The sequence below is a fragment of the Macrosteles quadrilineatus genome, unplaced genomic scaffold, assembly GCF_028750875.1.
Source record: "Macrosteles quadrilineatus isolate MER2022 unplaced genomic scaffold, UCM_ALF_1.0 Scaffold_9__3_contigs__length_116548681, whole genome shotgun sequence".
Taxonomy (NCBI): Eukaryota; Metazoa; Arthropoda; class Insecta; order Hemiptera; family Cicadellidae; genus Macrosteles; species Macrosteles quadrilineatus.
This window is the reverse complement of record NW_026542602.1, coordinates 113,210,955-113,233,820: the sequence shown is the minus strand read 5'-3', so window position 1 is coordinate 113,233,820 and position 22,866 is coordinate 113,210,955. Positions and strand designations below refer to the sequence as shown.

Genomic DNA, 22,866 nt, shown 5'->3' with positions numbered 1-22,866 from the left:
GTGACAAATATTGTTATATTATTTTCACTGCAACGCCTAGTGATGTAACACGAGTGACACGAGGTTCACACTACTGACATTGTAATCCCTTCACTGGACAGAGGCAGGATTATCTTGAGCTTACCTCAGTTATCTAATAGAAGTGACCATGTGGTGCCTGTATTGACGTTACATTACATAATCCACCTAAAAATACAGTTATGTAATTTGATTCATTACAACGAATATTACCACTTATCTTGTCTACATATGTGTGGCCGTTTTGCAAAATTTGTAATAAAATGTATGTTAAAAGTGTAAAAAAGTATATGATAGTTATTTATAACCTAAATAGCTGATGAGAGATTGGATAGAGAGCCTCTAGTGGTAGAGTGCGGAGCTTTGGTCCCCGAGGGCATAGCCTAGCGTTACATGAGGTAAAGGAAAACCGTAGTACAGTAATAATATGATTCACATCGATAACATCTTAATCATTGACCTTGAACATTCTTTTTCCATACATTGAACAGTATTTCATAAAGTTATGTTATTTTAGATATTGTAAAACCTGAAGGATTTATCACGTTTTACAAATTGCTCAATAACATTCTACACACTATGTTGTCAGCTGAGTTTCATCATGACCTGTGAAGTTGTCAACAGGAGAGATGGAGAGGCAAGATGAGGTAAGGTGGGCTACCAGGTGGACGAGGGGTTGTCATCGATTGTCCCAAAATAAACCCACCCTTGACCCTCCACTGTCCGCGCTGCACCGGGCAACTGCAGCTATTAAACAGCTGATTGTATATTTAGATTCAATTACGTCATGCCATGGCGTCATTCAGGGTATCATCACCTGTAGAAACATATGCCGATGGTGTTCCTTATAATAGCTCCAAACTCAGCAATATTCAGCTCCTGAAAATGTGTATTGGTGATATTTTAAAACATTACGACTAGACTGCGTACATGTATTACTAAATTGAAGAAGAGTGCCTACCGTAAAGAAAATAAAGGTGAAAGAAAACATTATTTTGTAAAAGTTAATTTATCTCTTATATTGACCAAAAATACTCCCGTTTACATTTTTTTGCCTTCCTTGTGGATAAACTGAAGACAATGCATAATATGCATGTACATGCATGTTTCTGTCTAGTATGTGTGGACTATGCGTTGGTATTAACGTATTAACTAATTGTAATTTCTTATGTTACCATACAAACATTGAAAATATTTTAAACAAATACCCCTCTTTTTTAACTGGCTCATATTTCAAACATGCAGTTATTTGCACGTTGAAAAGTTTATCTTCAAATAAAAGAGGACGTCATCAACGTACTACGTGCTCAGGTATTATAAAGGAAACAAGTATACCTAGAGTATCCAAAGTCAATGACGAAATGGCTTTTTCTAAGATGGTAATGACAATGATTAGGCCTATATAAATACACAAATAATACGCAAAGCCAAGTATTAATATATCTATACAGTATTACATAAATTTTCTGGAAACCCTTATCACTCCGTTGCAAAGCACAGGTAACGTTATTAAACACGCAAGGATTACACGCTCTACGAAATTAAACATGTAATTAAACACATCTAGGTTAATGGATCTCTAACGCACAACATTCATTATAAATGGGAAGCCGTACATCAAGAGGTACACACAACTAAACCCGTGTTAAAAATAACAGTATAAAAATAGTGAGATAATTTTGCATCGAGATCCCACGCGAAATCGAGGTTAGATAGTTTTGGTGGGAGTTTCATCTGTGTGTTTTGACAATTTAAATCCTCATGTCTCATTTGCTTGTTGGCTCTTTGATCTTAAAGCAGCTTCTCCAGTTAAGTGATAAGTTATACACTCGCGCAGCAGTAAGTCGTCATTAAAGCTCCTTCATTGGCTTACAAATTACATTAAACGCGATGTGTTACATAAATGTTACTTTGTACATAAAATATCATGGGTATTATATAACGTAAGTGCTTCCCGCCCTGTTCTGAAACCTGCTTGTTCTGAGGTTTATTTCTATACAGTTGCTTTCGAGTATGTTGATGTCGACATAAACATTTTCCTGAAGTGACGAGGTAACAGAAAACAACCTCCTACATAAAACGTAAAGGACAATATCATAAAATTAGATTTAATTATTTTACTTTTAATTATTTAATTACTTTCATTTACGAAGATAGTTAATCTAAAAAAATGTTAGTTTAATTTCTGATATAATTTCCAATTATTTGCTTTCCTTAATAAAATCTACTGCCGAGTGATTTTTTAAACATATCTTAGTTATGACTAATGGGATGGAACTCTTCAATGAAAGATTTCCCAATTCTAAAGAAACTAACATAAGGAAAAATTCTGTAATAAAATATTGATCCCATCTGACCTATCTTGCTATATTTTAGTACATTCGTGATTTAGGCTACTGAGTGTAAATAATGGTGCAGTTTAATGTATTGCAATATCCAAAGAGATGAACGTGCATTTTTACGCTATTTTCTGGACTGTAAACCTTAAATTTGTGTGCAGCGAAAGAAAAATTTTGTATACAGATGGTTACCGTTATAATATTTTCGAAGCTGTATAGGAATTTACTCACGCACAAAGTAACCAGGTTATGTAAAAGAGGGGCTTTATTTTCACCCACTAAAAAAATAATAATTTCAACACTTGTAACAGGATTAGTTGTATTAAAACACATATTTCTAAAAGTCGTGTCACAAAAACACCGACTTGTCTTGTGATTAAACAAAGAGTCCTTATCTATTGTTGTGGCGCCGATTCTGAAACACAAACACCATTATAAACCACTCTGAATATTCGTCTGCCACTCCGATAAGTTGGATATCTAATCATGTGTACGGTTGTTATTACAACATACTGTATAGGGAGGAATGAAACATGGGAATATGCAGTCATTTACATAAAGAATTAGGAGAATACACAAAACAAGATTGCTAGTAAAAATTTAACAAATAATACGAACACATTTTATTAATCTCAAAATATCTTATGTAAAATGGAATTGCGTAGCTGCAAGTAACCTATAAAGTCCCATACATTTAACCTATTACCATAACTATCATAAATTATTTTTATTTAATATTAATTTTTTTACTAACAAATACAAACTATTATAAGAAGAGAATTAATACTTTTTAGTTTTCACCAGAATAGCAAACCAGTTGAACTCAACTATTTCGATATTTTTAACAAAACTTTACTAATTATATTCGATTTTAAGCCAAAGTATTTATTTAAATATGTACTCTTTTCGGTATATACAAAAAATCCACCCACAGAACTCCGCCAACTTCCATTGAAATTGAGCGATCTTCTTGTTTGATCTTAGCATTTTTTATTGATTGAAACGTGAAATGTATCTTACGTCGTGTAAAATTACAAAAATGTTTATGAATATATCAAATAGTTTGAAATTACTTAGTTATTAACGATAAGTTTAATTTGAAATGGTATTTTGTGCAAGCTGATACAGGTTATTTAAGGACATTTGTTGTATTTTTATTGACCTCATAAATGCATCTTAACTTAGGCTTACTGCATACTTTGTGTTATTGCTCATAAAGCCTTTTAAAATAAAACCACACCTTTAGAAACAAAATACAACGGCTGCAGTGACCAGAAATTATTTATAAATCAAAAGAAAATTTGTAGTTTTAACAGCCAAGTAAAGTGTTATTCTTTGATAACCCCCCCCCCTTTAAAAAGTATTTGTTGGAAACAGTTAATATCGACCGTTAAACGACTGAAATGTGAAAGAAAATTGTTTTGTTGTGTTAGTGTTAATGATTTTAGTAACCTTTCCAGTTGTAACACAAATTATGTTACCTTGTAGTTTGCACTGTTGCTATGAACAATCAATATCATTCTCATATGTTTAATATTGGAGCTTAGAAGCCTTTGACGTTCAGTGAAACGGAACTTCAAGCAGATATTAAATCCTAGTTCCATATATTATATATTTCTTCTTCTTTTACGCTTAGCCCCATAACGGAACCATTGATACACAATTAGGCTAGACCTGGTGGGTTGCAGCATTATCACATTGATAAATCCATTGATAATTGGCGTGATTTGAACCCGGGACTTATGGGACCCAAGTCCCGCGCTCTACCATTAGAATAGCTCGCTCCCCAATACCGTATTATGTTTATGTAATAAACCTATACAATATGTAAATTATAAACATGACAAAAGTAAACTATTGGCAATTATTATTGTTGCATAGGATAAAGGTGTATGGTTGATCTTCGAACAGTCAGTAAGCTTCTTCCAAAAAGCTTAAGATGAAATATTAATTACTTGTTATGAAGCTCCGAACTTAAATCTCAACACACCTGTTTGATAAACGCGAATATGTAAATGAAAAATTCAAAGGATGTCACCATATGTACCTCCAAAATCAAGGTTAAAAAATACGAAGTTGACACTTCACATCTACTTTTTCTCCCCATTTCCATGCAAGGAATGATTTACTAATTACTCAAAATTATATTATAAACCAAGAATAACTATTTCGAGAATCACCACTTTTCATCAAAGGGTGTGTCAGCTTCGAAAAATTTACTGAATTTTAGAATAGGCAAAATATTTGGATTTCTGTTCAGGAAATTATAAAAGGCCACATTTTCTTTGTTTTCAATGATAATCTACACACATAATGCCTCCTAAACGCAAGGGAACTGGAGGATAAATTTGCCATTATTTAGTGTAAATGGACGAATCCCCAGGTTTGTTAACAGTTTTAATACTACTTCATTAGCTACCTCTATTCATGTAACAGCTTTGTGAGGTTGGCGGTCATTTGAGGAAAACACAAACTACACGTTCTTCCTAGATTAGTTTCTGCTCTGTGATTATGTTGACAACTATCATTAGTGTAAACTCTCGCATTTACTGAAAGTTTCAAACTTCATTGATCAATGTAAACTTTCCCTGTAATTATTGTGATAAATTAGACCAATCATGTTGTTCAAACATCAGAGATGGGATGCATAACAAAACATGCTACGAATTATGTATTCGAATAAGGAGTTAAATTGCAGCATCCAATGCCTGTGGCCAATTTTATAATCAAATAACTGTAAATAAAATTTCTTATAGAGGAATCGAGAATATGCAGTTGTATACATCTTTTCCCCAAACTGAAAGGGAAATGAATTGTAAACTGTAGCAACCTTTATGGAACATCTAAATCAATATAGTTAAACAAAGACACAATGAAACTCAAATAGTAGCACACTCTATAAAAGAATAGCTTAACTTTGCCCGAGTACAAAAATAGTTCATATACATAACATGTCCAAAGTAAACGGTTCACTCAAGAATTAGAATGTTTGAAAATACCAGAAGAAATATGGTTTTAGCTCTTTATTTATAATTCACTGATTGCAGTGCATGAATCTTTGCACCAGATTTAATCTACTCTGCAACATATTGCTCTATATTGTTTCTAACAGTGTTTTATGAAACGTGTGCAGCTAAGATGACCTTTTATAATGCAGTGTTTTAAATGATGTCGTGTTTGCATTAACACTTGTTTGCTTAGCTTTAAACACTCTTGCTACTTATCCTCCACCAAAACAGCCAGGGGGCGTAGTGTAAATTAACAATTCCAAACCTTAACAACAAATGGTTGAATATGTGAGCATATTTGGGGAATCAGAAGTTCATATTGTAGATGGAAAATTGTATTTTGTTTTATAAGAATAAATGTAACAGTGATTCAAACGACAAACGGCCCGGCGGTGAATGACAATTTATTTTTAGAGGAAATATATTTGCAAAGTAGTATATCTTCCGTAGTTTGGGTTTTACCAGTACAAAAATAGCTTCACAGTGGGATTTCCATAAAAAGCTATTAAATAGCTCTTAAGCAACAGAAAGTTTTCAGTCTCTGTTATTGCCTTAGGCTAGGCATTACCGGGCGCCGAATCTCATAAGATCTATATCAAATGTCATTTATGTAGTAACACAGCTGGTAGTGATGACACTTGATTGTTATCCGGCTTTTGCTTGTACCTCTACGTGATGAGATTTATTATGTAATTTTTGTTTTAAAAACTTAAATTGTTTTTATTTACCATTTCTGATAGATGAGTGCGTCATATGTTTACGCGTCGTATCTTAGCAATAATTGGGTGGCTGAGGGGTTATAATTCTCGTCTAAAGATGATGAAAGTTGCATTTTCTATCCTCACAAAAGTATATTAGCTTGAAAGGTAAAGAATGCCAATCCCTGGAGCGGTCTCAATTAGCTCTCCACCGTGATTCCATTTATTATCATACTGAAATTCATCTTGAATTGGTAAACAATTGAAAGGATACTAGATTTGAGGATAAATAACAGCAGAGAATTACCAAAAATAAATAAATAAGATGAAAACAAAAGTTATGAATGGAAGCTCACTATATTATTTTTGGTATAGTTTGTTAATCCAGTTAGATAATTTTTATCATGACAGTGAAAAAGTAGATGTTTAATTAAACAGAATACTTCATGAATACTTTTGTTCTTTGGAGTATCCCACTACTAATGAATGTCGGCCTTAGTCACTAACAAGACTACAAGATCACGCCGCTCATCCTACACTCATCTCCATTCATACTTGGCTTAAAATACCTACTATGTATGGTCGCCATTTCATTGAACAGTATCAACAGTATTAACAGTATAACTAAATGAAACTGTTCCATAGTTAAGAACCGCACATGTTTCCCTTCCCTTCTAGCTAATTGCTTGTATTAATTTGATTTAGATAGTGCAGCTGCTATAATCTAAAATGTTTGGGGTTTTTGTTACTTCGCTGGATTATATTCAACGCCCATGAAAATCTAAAAGCAAGTTTTGTCAGCCAGAATAATCAATCGTATGTCGTTTAGTGGAGGGGTTTCTCAAAAGAAAGCTTCTCCTCCTTCACAGGTGTGCTGCGATTGGGGTTTGATATGTTTGGATCCTATGATATACCTGTATCCTATATATCCTTTTTTATATACCTATCCAAAAGTAAAATAGTTTTCTGTGCTGCATTCTATGGAAACAGTGTACCACTATTTCAAATCATTAATACAGAGTGTTGTAATTATTAAAACCAACAAAACAGTTGGTGAAAGTAAAAATCTGCTTTTAAATAATATTAATTTGTAAACATTTTAGTTTCAAAAGTCTGACATTGGACCCCTTAAAACCCTCTGGGACGGAGCCCTTTTGACAGATTGCACCAAACTTCACACAAACCATCCTTGAAAATGCTTAATAATACCTGAAAGATTACAATATGTTAAGCGGTTTTGGAGTCCATAGGGTATATAAATACATACATAGCCTACATACTTTCTCTTTTATAGATATAGCTTTGGATAAGTGGGTTCATATAGTTGCAAACTCCACCACATCCGAAGCTCTATGAAACCCGCGATATGAAGGTCAGCAGAGTTAGGGAGTCCAACTGAGAATTAGAGTGTTGTTTTGTGTTCGGTAACTCTCTGATATTTACAACCCCAGTTGTGTATGAGTTATGTCACTGCAGTTGATTTGTTGAGAGCTGAGTTAGTGTTTACCTACGTCATTGAGCGTCAGTTCCGGGAAGGCTAATGCCACTATGTGGGTGTTAGGGCAAGTAATAATTTTTTATGAGCCATGTTCCTGCAAAACTGTTTCGATACTTGGAATTATAATTCTAGAATTTTTCTGAATAATGTATTTAACTCTTAATGTATCACTCGTATGTACGTCTAAATTTGCAGTTCTATTCAGTTTGCTTTTGGGTAATTCAGTTGATATTCCATTGAGTTATAGTGGTTGCCAGATTTTTCTTGTTAACAGGAACATGAACGTCTAATAAAGTGTGCTTTCAAAGAAGATAATTTTTTGCCTTTAATTTATTCACATAAAGAATGTTGACGAAAAATGAAAGATGCCACAAGTTTTAAAACAACGTCTTTTCCACTTATAATGTCTGTAAGTGCAAACAAGTAGAAAGGGGGGGGGGCTACTAAAACAGAGAGCACGTTTTACCAACAAACCCTGTTAGTGGTACAACTGAATGCTTTTTTACAACTTCGTTTCTAAACTACTTCACAGTAGAGGGGTTATAACAAAATATTAAGTCAGTAGCTAGGTGTAGCTAAAAATATGTAGGTGTAGCTAGAACCCTAAAAGGAACTGAAATATGATTGAAGTAGATTTGAACTGTGGGTAATCTAATATATTACAAATTTGGTTTTTCTTTTCCGAGTTCGTTTGGCTCTTCTACCCGACCGATTGCCATGATTGAGGTCTCAAATTGAAGGTATACACGGACAGATTTCACATCAAGCATCGGCATATAATTATCTACAATCCCACTCGGCTTATACATAAATTAAATTTGCTCCCCATGTATTTCTTATGGGAGTTAAATTTGGTTTCTCTTTTCCGAGTTCGTTTGGCTCTTCTACACCCAACGATTTTTATGATTGAGGTCTCAAATTGAAGGTATGCACGCACAGATTCCAAATCAAGCATCGGCATATATTTCTCTACTATTACTCGACCAAAAAACGTTAATTTGATTTTTTTCGAATTCTTTAAGATGTCTTTAAGATGAATTGTTTAAGATGTGTCAATTTAAGATGTATTTTACCAGTTAAAATTATATAATACCATATATTTTGGTCTAAGAACCTTCAGTGAAACACCGGCTTTCATTTAAGCTATTAGTTATTCAAATCGGACGAGTTTGAAGCAAACTAATAACATTATTTATTATATAGTTTTTTTATAATAAAAAATAAATAACACCAGTACCAATATTGTTTATGTGTTTTTGTATGTTTTAGATTTAAAATAATCATTAAATTATAGGATTTATTGATCGTTTGAACCAGTTTATTTAAAGATACTGTATTGCTCAATAAAAAGTCGTAAATTTTATTATTTCTCGGATATGATATTTACCTATTTCAACGCTGCAGGGCAGCATGGGTCCTCTAGTTACAATTACTAAGCAGTCAGTTTATGAGTTCCAGTTAGTAATAAATGTAGCGATTATACTAAACAAATAGTTAATCCAGCTACTAGGAGGTCACGAATTGTGGATATTAATATAGGCATGCACTGAGGATGTGATGCTATCTGGTTTGTACTTAAGTCCGCACTAGTAAGTACTACGACTATCCGTTAATTACAAGGAAAAATGTGGTTCGGATTCCACTATAAACTGTAGTTCCCTTAGTTGCCTTTGGCTGTATAGGCTATTAATTAACAACTCTGTCTGAAGAACCTGTCGGGATTAGTCACTAACAAGACTGCAAGATCGCGCCCAGCGAGCAATGCTCGCTGATCGCGCCACTCATCATCCTAAACTCATATTTGTGTTAAAATACGCACATAGTGGCGTCCCCATCTTAAATAATTAATATAATTGATAATTGATTGATTGATATTGATAGGCCAAACTAGTAATCTCATTAAGTTCAAGAATACAAAAATAAGTCATAATTACAGTTGGTTCACATTAATAACCAAATTGTTGCTGTTTCACAAGCAAGTAAACAAATTAAATTTTAACTACATACAGCAAAAAAATACTATTTCATTCATTTTTATAAACCTAAATATCTTGACCAGTTTGAACAAATGGTATATATTGTGTAGGGTTTGTTAGACTTAGAAATATCATACATACTCATGTATGTATGCCTATATCATTATAGGCTAGCAAGAATATGGGGCTTGCGCTAACTATACAAGAAAAAAATATATTCGTACACCACAAAAATAAACACACCATAATATTACGGCCGGTATCTTAAGGCTATTTCTGACAATTTCTCACGATGATACGGTGATAAAGATATTTATGGCGGATCAAACTGTCGAATCAGTAAAGGGGATGTAGTAAGGAATGCTAACATAGTTGACACTACGGTATATCTAGTTACTCTATGTTGTTATATCTTGTGAACATAACCTAGATAGTATCTACCGTGTTGGTGAGACGGGCGTGGTGTGGATGGCAGTCGCGGTTCCACATTGATGTTGATGTTGTCCTGGAATGTCAGGCCGGGAAGTCCCGAGGGTGTTGCTGGCAGGATGTTGTGTTATCAGATGTCTGTTGATTAGTCCGAACGACCTTGGATAGATGAGACGTTGACCCAGGTGACAAGGTGTTTGGGATTCCCCCAAGTTCAGAGTAAAAAAACGGGTGACGATAACCCTATATTTTTGACTTTTAACAAATACTATACATTGCATGGATGAAGTATTTTTGTTCATTTTTATTTTCTATCAATTATAAATTATGTCCTCAATAGCTGGGCATCTCAGTGGACATCTGAAGGACAACGGTGTAATCCTGAGAAAGGTTTGAAGCCTTTAGCTTCAAAGGATAATATATCCAATAGATGGTTCAAAACTAGTCCCTTCTGACCTTCATCATTGGACTTTTTGTTGTCATCTAATTCACTCAACAATAACCCTTAACCCATTACTTATACACACAGTGGTGAGCCGGTGTTACAAATATAATCTAGTCTTAGTTTGTGGGTTTGTGTTCGAGAAAAATTTAAAATAACCCCGTTTTGTGGGTGCAATGCTTAACATCATTGACTCAGTGTGGCCGATATGATTAGAAAATCACTATATATGCCTTTCTATCATGCTGGAATGAAATTAAAAGGATTCAAAATTATAATTTTATCAGAATCAATTAAATTAAAAACCCAATACTGATTTTGAAGCATAACAAACATGGTTGACATTTCTCAGCGGAGAACAAAATCCGACACGTCTGAGATGTCAAAATCACACTGAGCATGACGTTAATCTGATATATGTGACGTTTGTCTATGGAGGATTCTGGATAATTGTGTCCCAGATGTACCAACTGTCTGCTGCTAACTACCGCCACTTGTCATCCTTACTAACCATTGACTATGGATACCACGAGAACACTTTTCATCCTATTGTAAATAAAATCGAATACAATTTTCTTAACATGTGATAGAGGTTTGTTTATGACATAAATTGCGTCAATCATAATAATTCATGTCTTTAAATAACACGCCTTGTAGGCATATATCGGGTTATTATCCTCTTAAGTAAATTTACTAAAAATGGGTATACAATTAATTCTTACTCAAGCTAGAAAACAATAAAGTACTCACCCAGGAAATATACCTTTTCTTTACGAAACAACATTTAGTTTGCTTCAAAATTTTTATTGATTGTATAAATTTACAATATTAAATTCTGAATACTGTTTCGGCGAGTTTCATGTTTAGCTCAGTTTAATGGCAATGTTAACATGTTTTCGCTTGCTTTAGGGTTGTAATTTTGCAGTATGTACTCACAGTTTTGCTATAACAGGTTACTAGAAGACTGACAAAAGTCTTGAATAGATAGGAGTTATCGTTTAAATTTACGGTACCTAGTGCAAAAATGAATAAATAAATTACACGTACACTCACATTTTAAACCAACCTCAAAACATTAACCTCCATAAGATGACATATGGATGAAGCTATAAAATGGTAAATATATGGTGAAACCTAATGCAATGATTAGTAGAATATAAATCAGACGCGTGGATAATTTCAGCTGATTGATACATTTGTATGATCAATATAACATCAAGAATGTGGAGAGTATCTTCGGCATCGATAGCTACTTAAGTTTACTTAGTTTGGTGTTGACTTATGTTCACACCAAAGAATTTCTAAAGCTTTGTTAATAACAGCAACAATACAAACATTTAGAAGTAATTAATAGATAAAAATATATTGACACTAACATAAAGCTGAAATTTTCCATATAGAAAAATTATTGCAAACCAACGTCGACCAGAGATTAGCGTGGTGATTTATTCATTTTAACAACATGTAATTACACAAACCTAAAACTGGGTTTCACTTGACTGTTTTGGGGTTTTTTTTTAGAGGTTGGTGGCCTCTTTTAACCTTGCATTTGCCCGTCCACAAAGACTACAGATCTGTGCGTAGACGGTATCCAGCAAAGCAAGGGGTGAGCCGGTACAGTACGAAAATGAACTGTACTGATAAAATGTTTGCGGCAGTGACCAGGATCCGAACGATCCGAACCCACGACATCGCTGCCTTGGACCAAAATCCACGACGCTACCAACTGAGCCACCAACTCGCCATGTAGTATTCCAGAAGTTCAGAAAAGCAAAATTGCTCGGCAAAACACCCAATGCTTTGAACTATTTGATAATTATATGACACGGTGGTTCGGAACCCAATCTAAGATGGAGCTCAAAGTTTATAGAAATGAAGACACACCACACTCAGGGGAGGATAACGTACTCTGACTACAGAACACCTTCCACTAAACTCCTTACGATAGTTTAACAAAATGTATATGTTAATGAAAAATTCCACAGGCGTTGACAATATAAACAACATGAGCTAAAGTTTTTCTGTAAATATAATTTATAGATTTGTATATTTCCATAATAAAATAAAACTGCAAAGAAACTCTAAACAAAAAGTGGTTTTGAACACCAATTCCAAGAACTCGATGAGCTAGAAATTTAAAATAACCACTGATTCTATGGACTCTGAAATTTTATATACATTTTGATACAAAAATGTCCCCCTAATCCCTACAGATTCTAGCACACCTTTTGAAATAGAAATAGATAACCCGATATATAAGTAATTTTCAGAGGGAAATTGCAATAGCTGCATCTTTCCCTTGTATCTTTTGAACTGATTTTCCTTTATAATATTGTTGATGTAAATAGCAATGCACTTATATGCTGAAATACTAATTTTTTAAACATAAAACTAACGAAATTCATCGTTTGACCTTCTTTTTGTTTCCCTTATTTAAAGAGGAAAATGTATACACATCAGCTTTAAAAATATTCATAAAATATTTGATAAAATTTAGCCTTAAGTTGCAACTTAAATTATACAAGCATAAGGATTATTCGTAGATCTAGACTAAATATTTTTGCAATAGCAAAATAAGATTTTTCTTAAATAACAGTACAAAACCGATTTAATCCATTTAAAAATTAAACAAACCTTTTCCCCCTATTCCCTTTTATAAAATTATAGGTTAAATGTATAAACCTATTCCTTAGTAGCAAATTATTTATTGTTGATTGGAAATATCGTTAGATAACACATTATACAAATATTATTTCGAAGCAAAAATCTTTGTGATATTGCTTTTTATAGAAACCATTCTCTTTAGTGTAATAATTCGTCGTTTTACAATAAATTATGAGTTAAAAATCACAAGGCTAAAGGTTGTGCATACAAAATAATTCACCAACAGCTAACTAAAAGCCATTACAAAAGATAAATGTACACATTACATTTAATACATCTTTCTTTTATACGAAACACCTTAGCAAACATACACTTTTATAAACTATATACTAGATGATGCAATAATTTCTAGCTTTCAATTAATAAATTAAAACTAGGCTCTGTTACAAGTCGTAAAATGGACATCAGGAATACAAAAATATAAATCTTAGTATTCCAGTTGTTTTTTTATAAGTAAAACATCTTTATCATATACCGCGGCCGGTAGATCCGTCTCAAGTCACGACCTTCCATACCTCGTGACGTCACCAGTCCACCATATATAAACAACCCCTAGCAAACAACCACCATTTGGACCTCCTCCTTCATCATGTTCTCCTCAGCCACTCTAACTGTGAGTATGACTGATTAGCTATAAAAAATATGATTTCATTTTTGAGTTTTTAAATTTAATAGATTACATCAGTTAAAACTACCGTGGTGAATTTAGTTAAGTGTTAGAAATTAATAAGGTATTTTATTATAATTTAGAAACGTACAAATTACCTAAATGAATGGATCGAATTTTTAAATGGTTTTCAGACTAATTGCGTGTTATGTTGGTCACTTGGAGTAAAAATACAAGTTTTGGATACTGTAAAATGTGTTTTTTTTTTTAATATCAAGAGTGAGTAAATATTATAAAACTTAAAGTATTAACACTCTCCATATATATTCTTATTCTTAGTAACAAAAGTTCACTAGCGTAAAAATAAAATTTTAAAATAAAACTCTGCTTATCAATATTTACTAGAGGTCACCCCATGGCTGAAAATTCGACCAAAATATGTATTGTGCAAACTTCACCCCACGCTGTAAATAAAACACTTGATTGGAAAATCTTCCATTTGTTTTGATTTCCTATTTATGTTTCGTATTTTGTCCCCAGCACGGTAACCCATAAGGCCCATGTTAATCATTGTTAAATTTTAAATTCTTTTTGTGCTTATTTTTGAGCCTATTTTAATTTATAAAGGGTTTCTGCAAATCTACAGGCAAATATCTTTCAAAACCGTATGCGTAGATTTTCCCTGCGATGCACACGAGCTGAGAAAAAATGTTTTCAAGAAACAGTCTTGCCTATTACTATATAGAATGTTTAATGTAAATAAACTCTTGTGATGCTACCATTGTTATTTTGGTTGACTTTTGTAACTAGGTAGCTTCATTTTTATTTTTGTAACATTTTCAAATGACCTAATCAGTAGATGGGTAGAATTTTATAAATTATTTATAAATTTTCTCGAGTCAAGTTGATTACTTATAGTATAAATGGTATATAGGCCTACATTTATGATACTGCAATATCGTTGAGTTAAGTTTACTTTAAATGTTCATTGAGTTCGCTTCTTTTGACATTCTTTCTAATAATCTTAACTAATTTACATACTTGATATTATTGACATAACAACATCAAAATCCACTATCATAAAAGCAAACAAATCATTTCTGTTACAATTTTATAAACTCTGGCACTTACAGCTACTACAGCTATAAGCTATAATGATTTTGGTTAGTTTCAAAAATAACTAGGTGGTTTAATTATTGGCATTTTGTTAACAAGCTTCTTTTGGGTTATTGCATAAATACGTTAACATGTTCATTAAATTGTCAATACGTTTTTACATTATGCTACTATTGGGTTAGATTACGTAAACTATTTTCTTACTAATATCACCAAGTATAAATTTACTTTTTAAACTTTTAAACAATTTAATTTAAATTTTAAGTCAAATAAACATGACTACACAATATATTTTTGTATTAACTAGCTTATCATAACTACTAAGATGTGTTATGGTTATGTGGTTCAAACACTTTAAATTTAAAATATAGCTTGGAAGAATTAATTTTTCAGTCGTAAAAAAACTGTAAAAATGTAATCTATTACTTTGACGTTTATTTAAAATAAAATATTGAGTTATACTTGTAATTCAATAACCCTCAAAATCACGTGGAGCAAGATCACGATGTAAATCGGATTCATGATCTTGTCTAAAAGACATTACAGTAAACTCTTGCAACTAAACATTTCCATTTTTACCAGACTCTAAACAGGCAACTCAACTTAAAAAAAAAAAAAAAAAAAAAACTGTAAGGCTATTTTTTTATCAAGAAATGTAACATTTCCAAGAAAACTGGATACTGAACAACGCCATCTAACGACATCAAAGGCTTTAGCATTTGCTAGCAAAGAGTTGTGAACTAAACTGTCCATATCAAAAGTTATTTTGAAACCTTTATCTTTAAGCAAAGTTAAAAAGTTTTGAGCTGCACCACGCTGCGCTTTCTAGCTATAAGAAATATTGATAGCCTGAGGTAAACCATCACATCTGTTACGTCATATAAACCATCGTTGTATAAAACGGAGAGGAGACAGTCTGTAAATCTCTTTTTCGACTACAATCTATTTCAAAATAAAATTGGCTTCAGCTGTTTCAAAAATGTAGATGACCTTGTCATCAAGTCTGATCAGTCATAGTTTCAAGTCTGAGGTCATAGCTTTGACTATTGTGTTAGTTAGTTATTAACACTGATTATTAACAAGCTTACCAACATAAATATGATAGCTTTGCTGCTAATGTTTTAAGCAAAATCATGCAAATACTGTTGGATACGAAATATGTTATTTGTGCTCCAAATGTGTAGTGCAACTCTTTTACGGGTACACCATGCAAGTAAAGCTTATGGGATCTCTTACTGGAATACCAAGAAATCATCCAATTAACTATTTGCGAAGAACATATACTTTTGAAACTAAAACAAAAGTATAGTAATGTTCTGAACAGTTTCCCTGGGAACAAATACGAAGGAGTAGTTGTGAGCCTATCTGCAGATTTAGAAGCTCCGTACATATCCAAAGTAGTTTTAAATTAACTAAATTAATAATCTATCTCTTAAAAACTCTAACGTTGACAAACATGTTCTACAATTACGGGTTTGTTCCACACGATGGCTGTAATAAAATTGTAAATTTTAACGTTTTGGAAAAAAAACAATTTAAAAAAAATTACAAAACCCCATAACGGTTTATGACCCGATATTGATGGTTGGCGAACTCATTAAAGTTTATACAGCCCCACACATTTAATCTAAATTGTACTAAAACTGATTGAGTTGTCGTGTTTATGGACACGTTTATATATAATCCAATTTTGATTAAATTCGGTAAAAACGAGTAAATGCACATTTATCGTAAACCAGCATGATCGGTATATGAATACATGGTTTTATTTAAGGGGTGAAATTGGGGTTTACCATTTTTAGTCCCAAAAAACATAGAATTTGGCAATTTCTTTGTTAACTATTAACATTGACTATTGGATACTCGAAGTAGACAACCCATCCATATGGACCGGCTGTCGCCTATTTTTTACCATAGACTAAAGTATGTTTTATCTATGTTTTTACTAAGAAAGAACTTAGCTGTGTGAGCCAGTCACAGAATGCGCTAGTGTATAAAATTTCTTTTTTCTACCGTTATTTTTGTTGCTGACATAGTTTATGGGTCATAATAGTTTATACTGCTCACAATAAGTCATTCCATCAGTTTGACTTGATTAAGAAATTCATATGTTGGGACAGCAATCCGTAATTCACATCAGCACAAACTGACGGAGGCTCACATAAACTGTAACAATTTTACTACAAAACTGGCGACAACTTTAATAACATGGGGATGGAGTGTCTAGTTATATCAATAGTCAAAGCTATTACGTAGAGCTTAAAAACAAATATTTTATACAGTAAAACATTGTTGTATGCCTAATTGTTATGGATAAATCTAAAAAAAACTGTCCATTCAAAGTTCCTATGTTATTTTCATGGAGTGCTTGATAATATTTTAATCAAATTTTTCTATGTCATTCAGATTTTTTACATTTCAATAAAACCTCACTTCATAGCTACCTTCCCTTTAGCAGCAAACCTAAGTAGGTGCTTATTAAAATAAATGAAAATTTGACAATATTTTAAGAGAATATCTTAGTGAAAACCCAACCAGGTAAATGGAAATTTGCTTAGTCTTCAGGTTTGCTGCAGCGGGCTATTTTTTAACGACGAAGTAAATTGAGATTTGTTTTTAAAACCAACACGGTAACAGGCTTTACATGTCACCTGTTTTATACAGATAGTATACAGTAGTACAGTAGTAGTAGATAGCAGTACAGTAGATTTAAAAGAGCGTCAGTATTCTCTTCTGCGTTCTCAACTTGAAATCGTTGCAAAGAACGGATTAAGCTACTAGTAATTGATAGTTTAAGTATTTGTAAAGCTTTTCTCTTTGAAATATCAGTTTTAATCAATGATATGAATATATCCGAATTTTATTAAGAAAAATAATTAGACAAATTATGAGTTAAAGGTGTTTGTCAAATATACAGTTCTGCATTTTAAACATACAGACGGTACGTAGTGAGAATTGCTTTAAAACCACGCTCAGTAGCCTACACATTTTTTGTGCTTACAGGTGGTAGTGGCATTATGTGCAGCAGCGGCTGCTCAGTATCCGGCCTCGGAGTACGGGATACCTGGAGTAGGATTCGCTCCCGCTCCGTCTAGAAGTCCTTCTGGACCTGGTTTCGGCCCTGCCCCTGGTTCTCCAGGATTTGCTCCTGCCCCCGCGTTTCCTGGATTTGCCCCTGCTCCGTCTAGAAGTCCTGTAGCACCTGCTACAGCTCCGTCCGGACCCGGTTTCGCTCCTGCTCCTGGATTCGCCCCTGCTCCCTCTGCTCCAGGATTCGCTCCTGCTCCGAACGCTCCAGGATTCGCTCCTGCTCCAAACGCTCCAGGATTCGCCCCTGCCCCCACCGCCCCAGGATTCGCCCCTGCCCCTAGTTTTGCACCTGCTCCTTCTTCTCCAGGATTTGCCCCTGCCCCCACCGCTCCAGGATTCGCCCCTGCTCCCACCGCCCCAGGATTTGCCCCTGGCCCTAGTTTTGCACCTGCTCCTTCTTCTCCAGGCTTTGCTCCTGCTCCCACCGCTCCAGGATTCGCCCCAGCACCTACCGCACCGGGATTCGCTCCCGCCCCGTTTCCTAAAGCCCCAGGTGCCCCTGGCGCTCCTGGTGCGCCTGGCTTCCCTGGCGCTCCTGGTGCCCCTGGCTTTCCTGGCACTCCTGGTGCCCCTGGCTTCCCCGGCGCTCCTGGTGCCCCTGGTTTCCCTGGTACGCCTGGTTTCCCTGGCACCCCTGGTGCCCCTGGCACCCCTGGCGCACCTGGAGCCCCAGGTTTCGCACCTCCCTCAAACGGCCCCACTGGCCCCGCATTCTTCCCTGCTCCCACTGCTCCTGGATTATCTCCTGCTTCTCAGTACAGTCCGGTCCCACTAAAGGAGGGAGGTTCTCTTAGTCCTGAACAGTCCGCACCTCCCGCACAGCCCACCTTGACTCTTCCAGAGAACACTCGTCTTTCTGTCACTGACGACCGAGGGCAATACACTCATGCGTAAGTAATCAAAAGATCATAAGCTATATCACATATACCTATATACAGGGTGATCAACTCAAGGAGGCCACCATTGGGATATCGGAAACGGTAAGAATTAGAGAAAACTTTAAATGGGGGACATTCCTTTATTTTTTGTGAAATGGCGGCCAAATTTGAAATTTCTTACGGAACACCCTATATTTTATGATGTTTTCGGATAGAACAGGCAATTTAAAAACTTTTTTATTCTTGAAATTTTTCGATAAACCCACTCGTTTAGGAGTTACAGCCTATGTAAAAATGACTTCCGGTGTACATTTTACATCATGTAGCTCCTAAACAAGTGGGTTTATAGCGAAAATGCAAAAAGTAAATAAGTCAAATAAGTCTTAAAATTGCATCCACATTCCATAAAGACCATAAAATACACAGTTTTCCACTTTTCAAGTTTGCCGCCATTTTGGAAAATGGCCGCCATTTTTGAAATGATAGAATTAATAGTTTTAACAAATTTTATGGTCTTTTTGGAATGTGGATGCAATTTTAAGACTTATTTGACTTATTTACTTTTTGCATTTTCGCTATAAACCCACTTGTTTAGGAGCTACATGATGTAAAATGTACACCGGAAGTCATTTTTCCATAGGCTGTAACTCCTAAACGAGTGGGTTTATCGAAAAATTTCAAGAATAAAAAAGTTTTTAAATTGTCTGTTCTATCCGAAAACATCATAAAATATAGGGTGTTCCGTAAGAAATTTCAAAGTTGGCCGCCATTTTGGAAAATGGCGGCTGAATTTCGAAAAAATAAAATCATATTTTTAACTGCCACAAAAAATAAAGGAATGTCCCCCATTTAAAGTTTTCTCTAATTCTTACCGTTTCCGATATCCCAATGGTGGCCTCCTTGAGTTGATCACCCTGTATATCGTATTTACAAGCAACTTAAGTTGTATTTTACCATTTAGGTATCAGGCGTGTATTGATTTATTTATTACACTATGTTTTAATCACAGACTGTTTAAGGACTGTGGTTAGAATGCTCAGTGACTGGTAGTAACGTGGCTTGATATCAAGGAAGGCAGGTGTTAATATATTGACATTATTAAAAGCTTACACTTCGTCAAGTAGCATTTTTCTAAACTAAACGTTTAAAAAACTACCTAAATTACAATTTACAAAATAATTTATTAGTTAAGTCAAGGAAATTATATGTAATGCATCACATGCTAAATTGTTATTGGAAAGATGTATTTTTCAAGTTTGGACGCGTTAATAAAATAATTGACATCTGAGGCATGACGTCGATGACTAATGTCGATGTTCAATCTATGTCGGGTTACGTGTGTTTTTACATTTGCTGGAATGTTTATTATAATGACTGTCAACATTCAAAGGAAAATTTGGACAACACTTGGGTCGAAAACAAGTCCAAAACCAGTTATCGTCACACCTTATCCTAATGTTCTTACTGAGGCAGCTATCCCTGCAGGTATGAAACGATAAAGCTCGTTTAACTGAAGGGTACGAATAAACAATTTACTGACCAATGTTGTTTACCATATACCGAAGAAAATAGAAGTATTTATTTTGCTATTATAATCTATGTCAATTACGAGCTCCGAAGAATAACGTGAACGTGAACGTAGATCAATGAGCAATAGGCCTAATTAAATATAGGAGGAAAATGTGATTTCACTCTAAAATTAGAATTGACTTTCTTCTTCTGAATGAATCCATTCCGTTTCCGTTTGTAAAGAAATCAATGTATGGTATTTATATAGTTAAGCTGAAATTTAGTGTTTGCTCATTCTCTTTGGAAACTACGTAGGGTAGGAGGATTTATTTTATATCTACCCTGTATTTAATTATTTTTTATAAAAATCCTCGCGGCATCGAAGTGTTTAAAAGCTTTGTAAAGGGGGCGAAGGGTTTGGATATTATAGTAATATTTTAGTAATTATGTTTTTTCTGTGTACGTTTTGCCTATTATATACAAAATATTATATTATAACAGGCATCTTGCTAGTCTTAGAAATACAGTTTCAGTCGGTGACATATAGACAGATTAAATTCAGGAACTACCTGACGATGACAGCCCTTATTAGCATTTGTACTAAATGCGATTTTTTATACAGTACGGTAACTTTCTTTCGAGTTTGATTGGATATGTCTTTTCAAATGTAAAAACCAAGAAAAAGTTGGCAAGTTAGCCAATCGAGGTTGAAACATGTGAAACCCTCTTCTATACATTACTCTGATTAAGTTCGAGTGACTGCAGACAGAAGATGTCATGTTCATATAAAAACAACAAGCCCAAGGTGTGATCGAAAGTCAATCATGATCTTTCGTCACCTTGCTTATTGTTTACCACGTTCCTTTCTCCATCGGCCACTCTCCGTCCCGCGACAAGATGCTATTTCAAGGTCGAAGCTATTTGCAAGTTAATCACCGTTCTTTCCGTTCCTTTAAGAATCTTAAGTATGCAACTGTTGTCTACTGTCGATTTATCAGAGGGCGAAATTTTGTTTTGTTAGGCGCTGTTGTCAAAGCTTCTACTGTAAAGTTGTATGCCCGGAGTAGCGTTAATTATTTATACCCGGGTATACCGCAATTAGGCAAATCAAGCATGTTATATTTTTAATTTTGTAATAAATTCTTAGTATACCGTAGAAGTTGGGGTATGTTTTGTCGTAGCCTACTTATAATTTTGTTTCTGTGAAAAAATTCTTTGAAACAGCGAAATACAGGTACTAAAGTGTTATACCAATTGGGCAAACCAGTCTGGCCAGTTAAAATAGAGGTCTTGAACAGTGAACTAGCGGTTTGGTCAACCAGCTTAGGGGAGCTAACGTGTTCAGAACAAAAATCCCTTTAATTATCAACCAAACCCTCTATTATTAATTATAAACCCTCTAATTATTAATTAACAACTAACTTTTCATTCAAAAAGAAAGCTAAAAATAACTAGTTGTTTATCAAAGTTAATTTCGTCATAAGTATTGTAGTAAATTGCTTATCTATTTGATAAACCCCTAAAGAACTTTCCATTGACGTAAATGTTATAGTGCCCTTGCAACTAGTATAGTGTTTAATTTGGAGCCGTCCAACTCCTGCAAATGTCATATAATTGACAGACATAAAACCCTAGCATCTCCAATAAGCTTTTTATAGTACATGCAACCCTACACTCTTCCAGGCCTGTCAGGTCATTTATCCGATAAAGTGTCGTAAAGTGGGCGAGGACCACACATACGATAAGAATATCGTACGACACAATGTCGTACGACCGAAATCGTATAGTGGGCGAGAGGCCTAACACTCGCAGTGAGCTATTTATACACATGTAACCTAGTATCTGCATTAAGCTTTTTATATAAGTGCATTCTAGCAACTGCATTAAGCTTTTTATATACGTGCATTCTAGCAACTGCATTAAGATTTTTATAGACATGCAACCCTAGCAACTGCATTAAGCTTTTTATAGACATGCAACCCTAGCATATCGTATAGTGAGGATAACCGTAATCTTAGCAACTGCTGTGAGCAACCTGTCTACATGTAACATTGCAGCTACAGATCCTACTCTGCGTTAAGCCACATCTTCCACCTGCAATGCGCTTAGCTGCTGAGTATCTTGTCGATGGGTCTAAACCAGACCCGGCTGTCCTTATTTGATTTTGATAAATGTGTGTGGCTAGGAAACAACTTATATTAGACAAAATCAAAACACAAAGCAGCACAGGTCATCACTTCATTCTACGTTTAACCCACATTCATAATCGTTATCATCATACATAGGTGCATGTTGCTGTCTTAGAGGACTTAATGAAATGTACTATTTACAGTGTCAATATTTGCTGCTACAATTGAGCAGCTTGACATACATAACTGGTAACTTGTGTTGCAGGTTCTCCGACAAGAACGGTACGCAGGTGAGTGAGCAGGGAAGTCTGTTGTCGACCAATGAGGGATGGGAGTATGTGATCGTCAAGAAAGGCTCGTACTCCTACGTGAGCCCTGAGGGCGAGAGGATCACTGTCAACTACCTGGCTGATCACAACGGCTTCCACATCCTGCCAAACCCTTGAACTCGCTAAGTGTACAGTT

At 34.6% G+C, this 22,866-nt stretch overlaps 1 protein-coding gene across 1 annotated transcript; it reads left to right on the top strand.

Annotated features, from left to right (window-relative positions):
- Positions 1–647: 647 nt before the first annotated feature.
- Positions 648–22,847, top strand: LOC129003741 (cuticle collagen 1-like). Its single transcript, XM_054432036.1, has 3 exons — positions 648–665; positions 17,799–18,775; positions 22,667–22,847. Exons 1-3 carry the CDS (start codon positions 648–650, stop codon positions 22,845–22,847), a joined length of 1,176 nt encoding a protein of 391 aa, XP_054288011.1.
- The last annotated feature ends 19 nt before the right edge of the window (positions 22,848–22,866 follow it).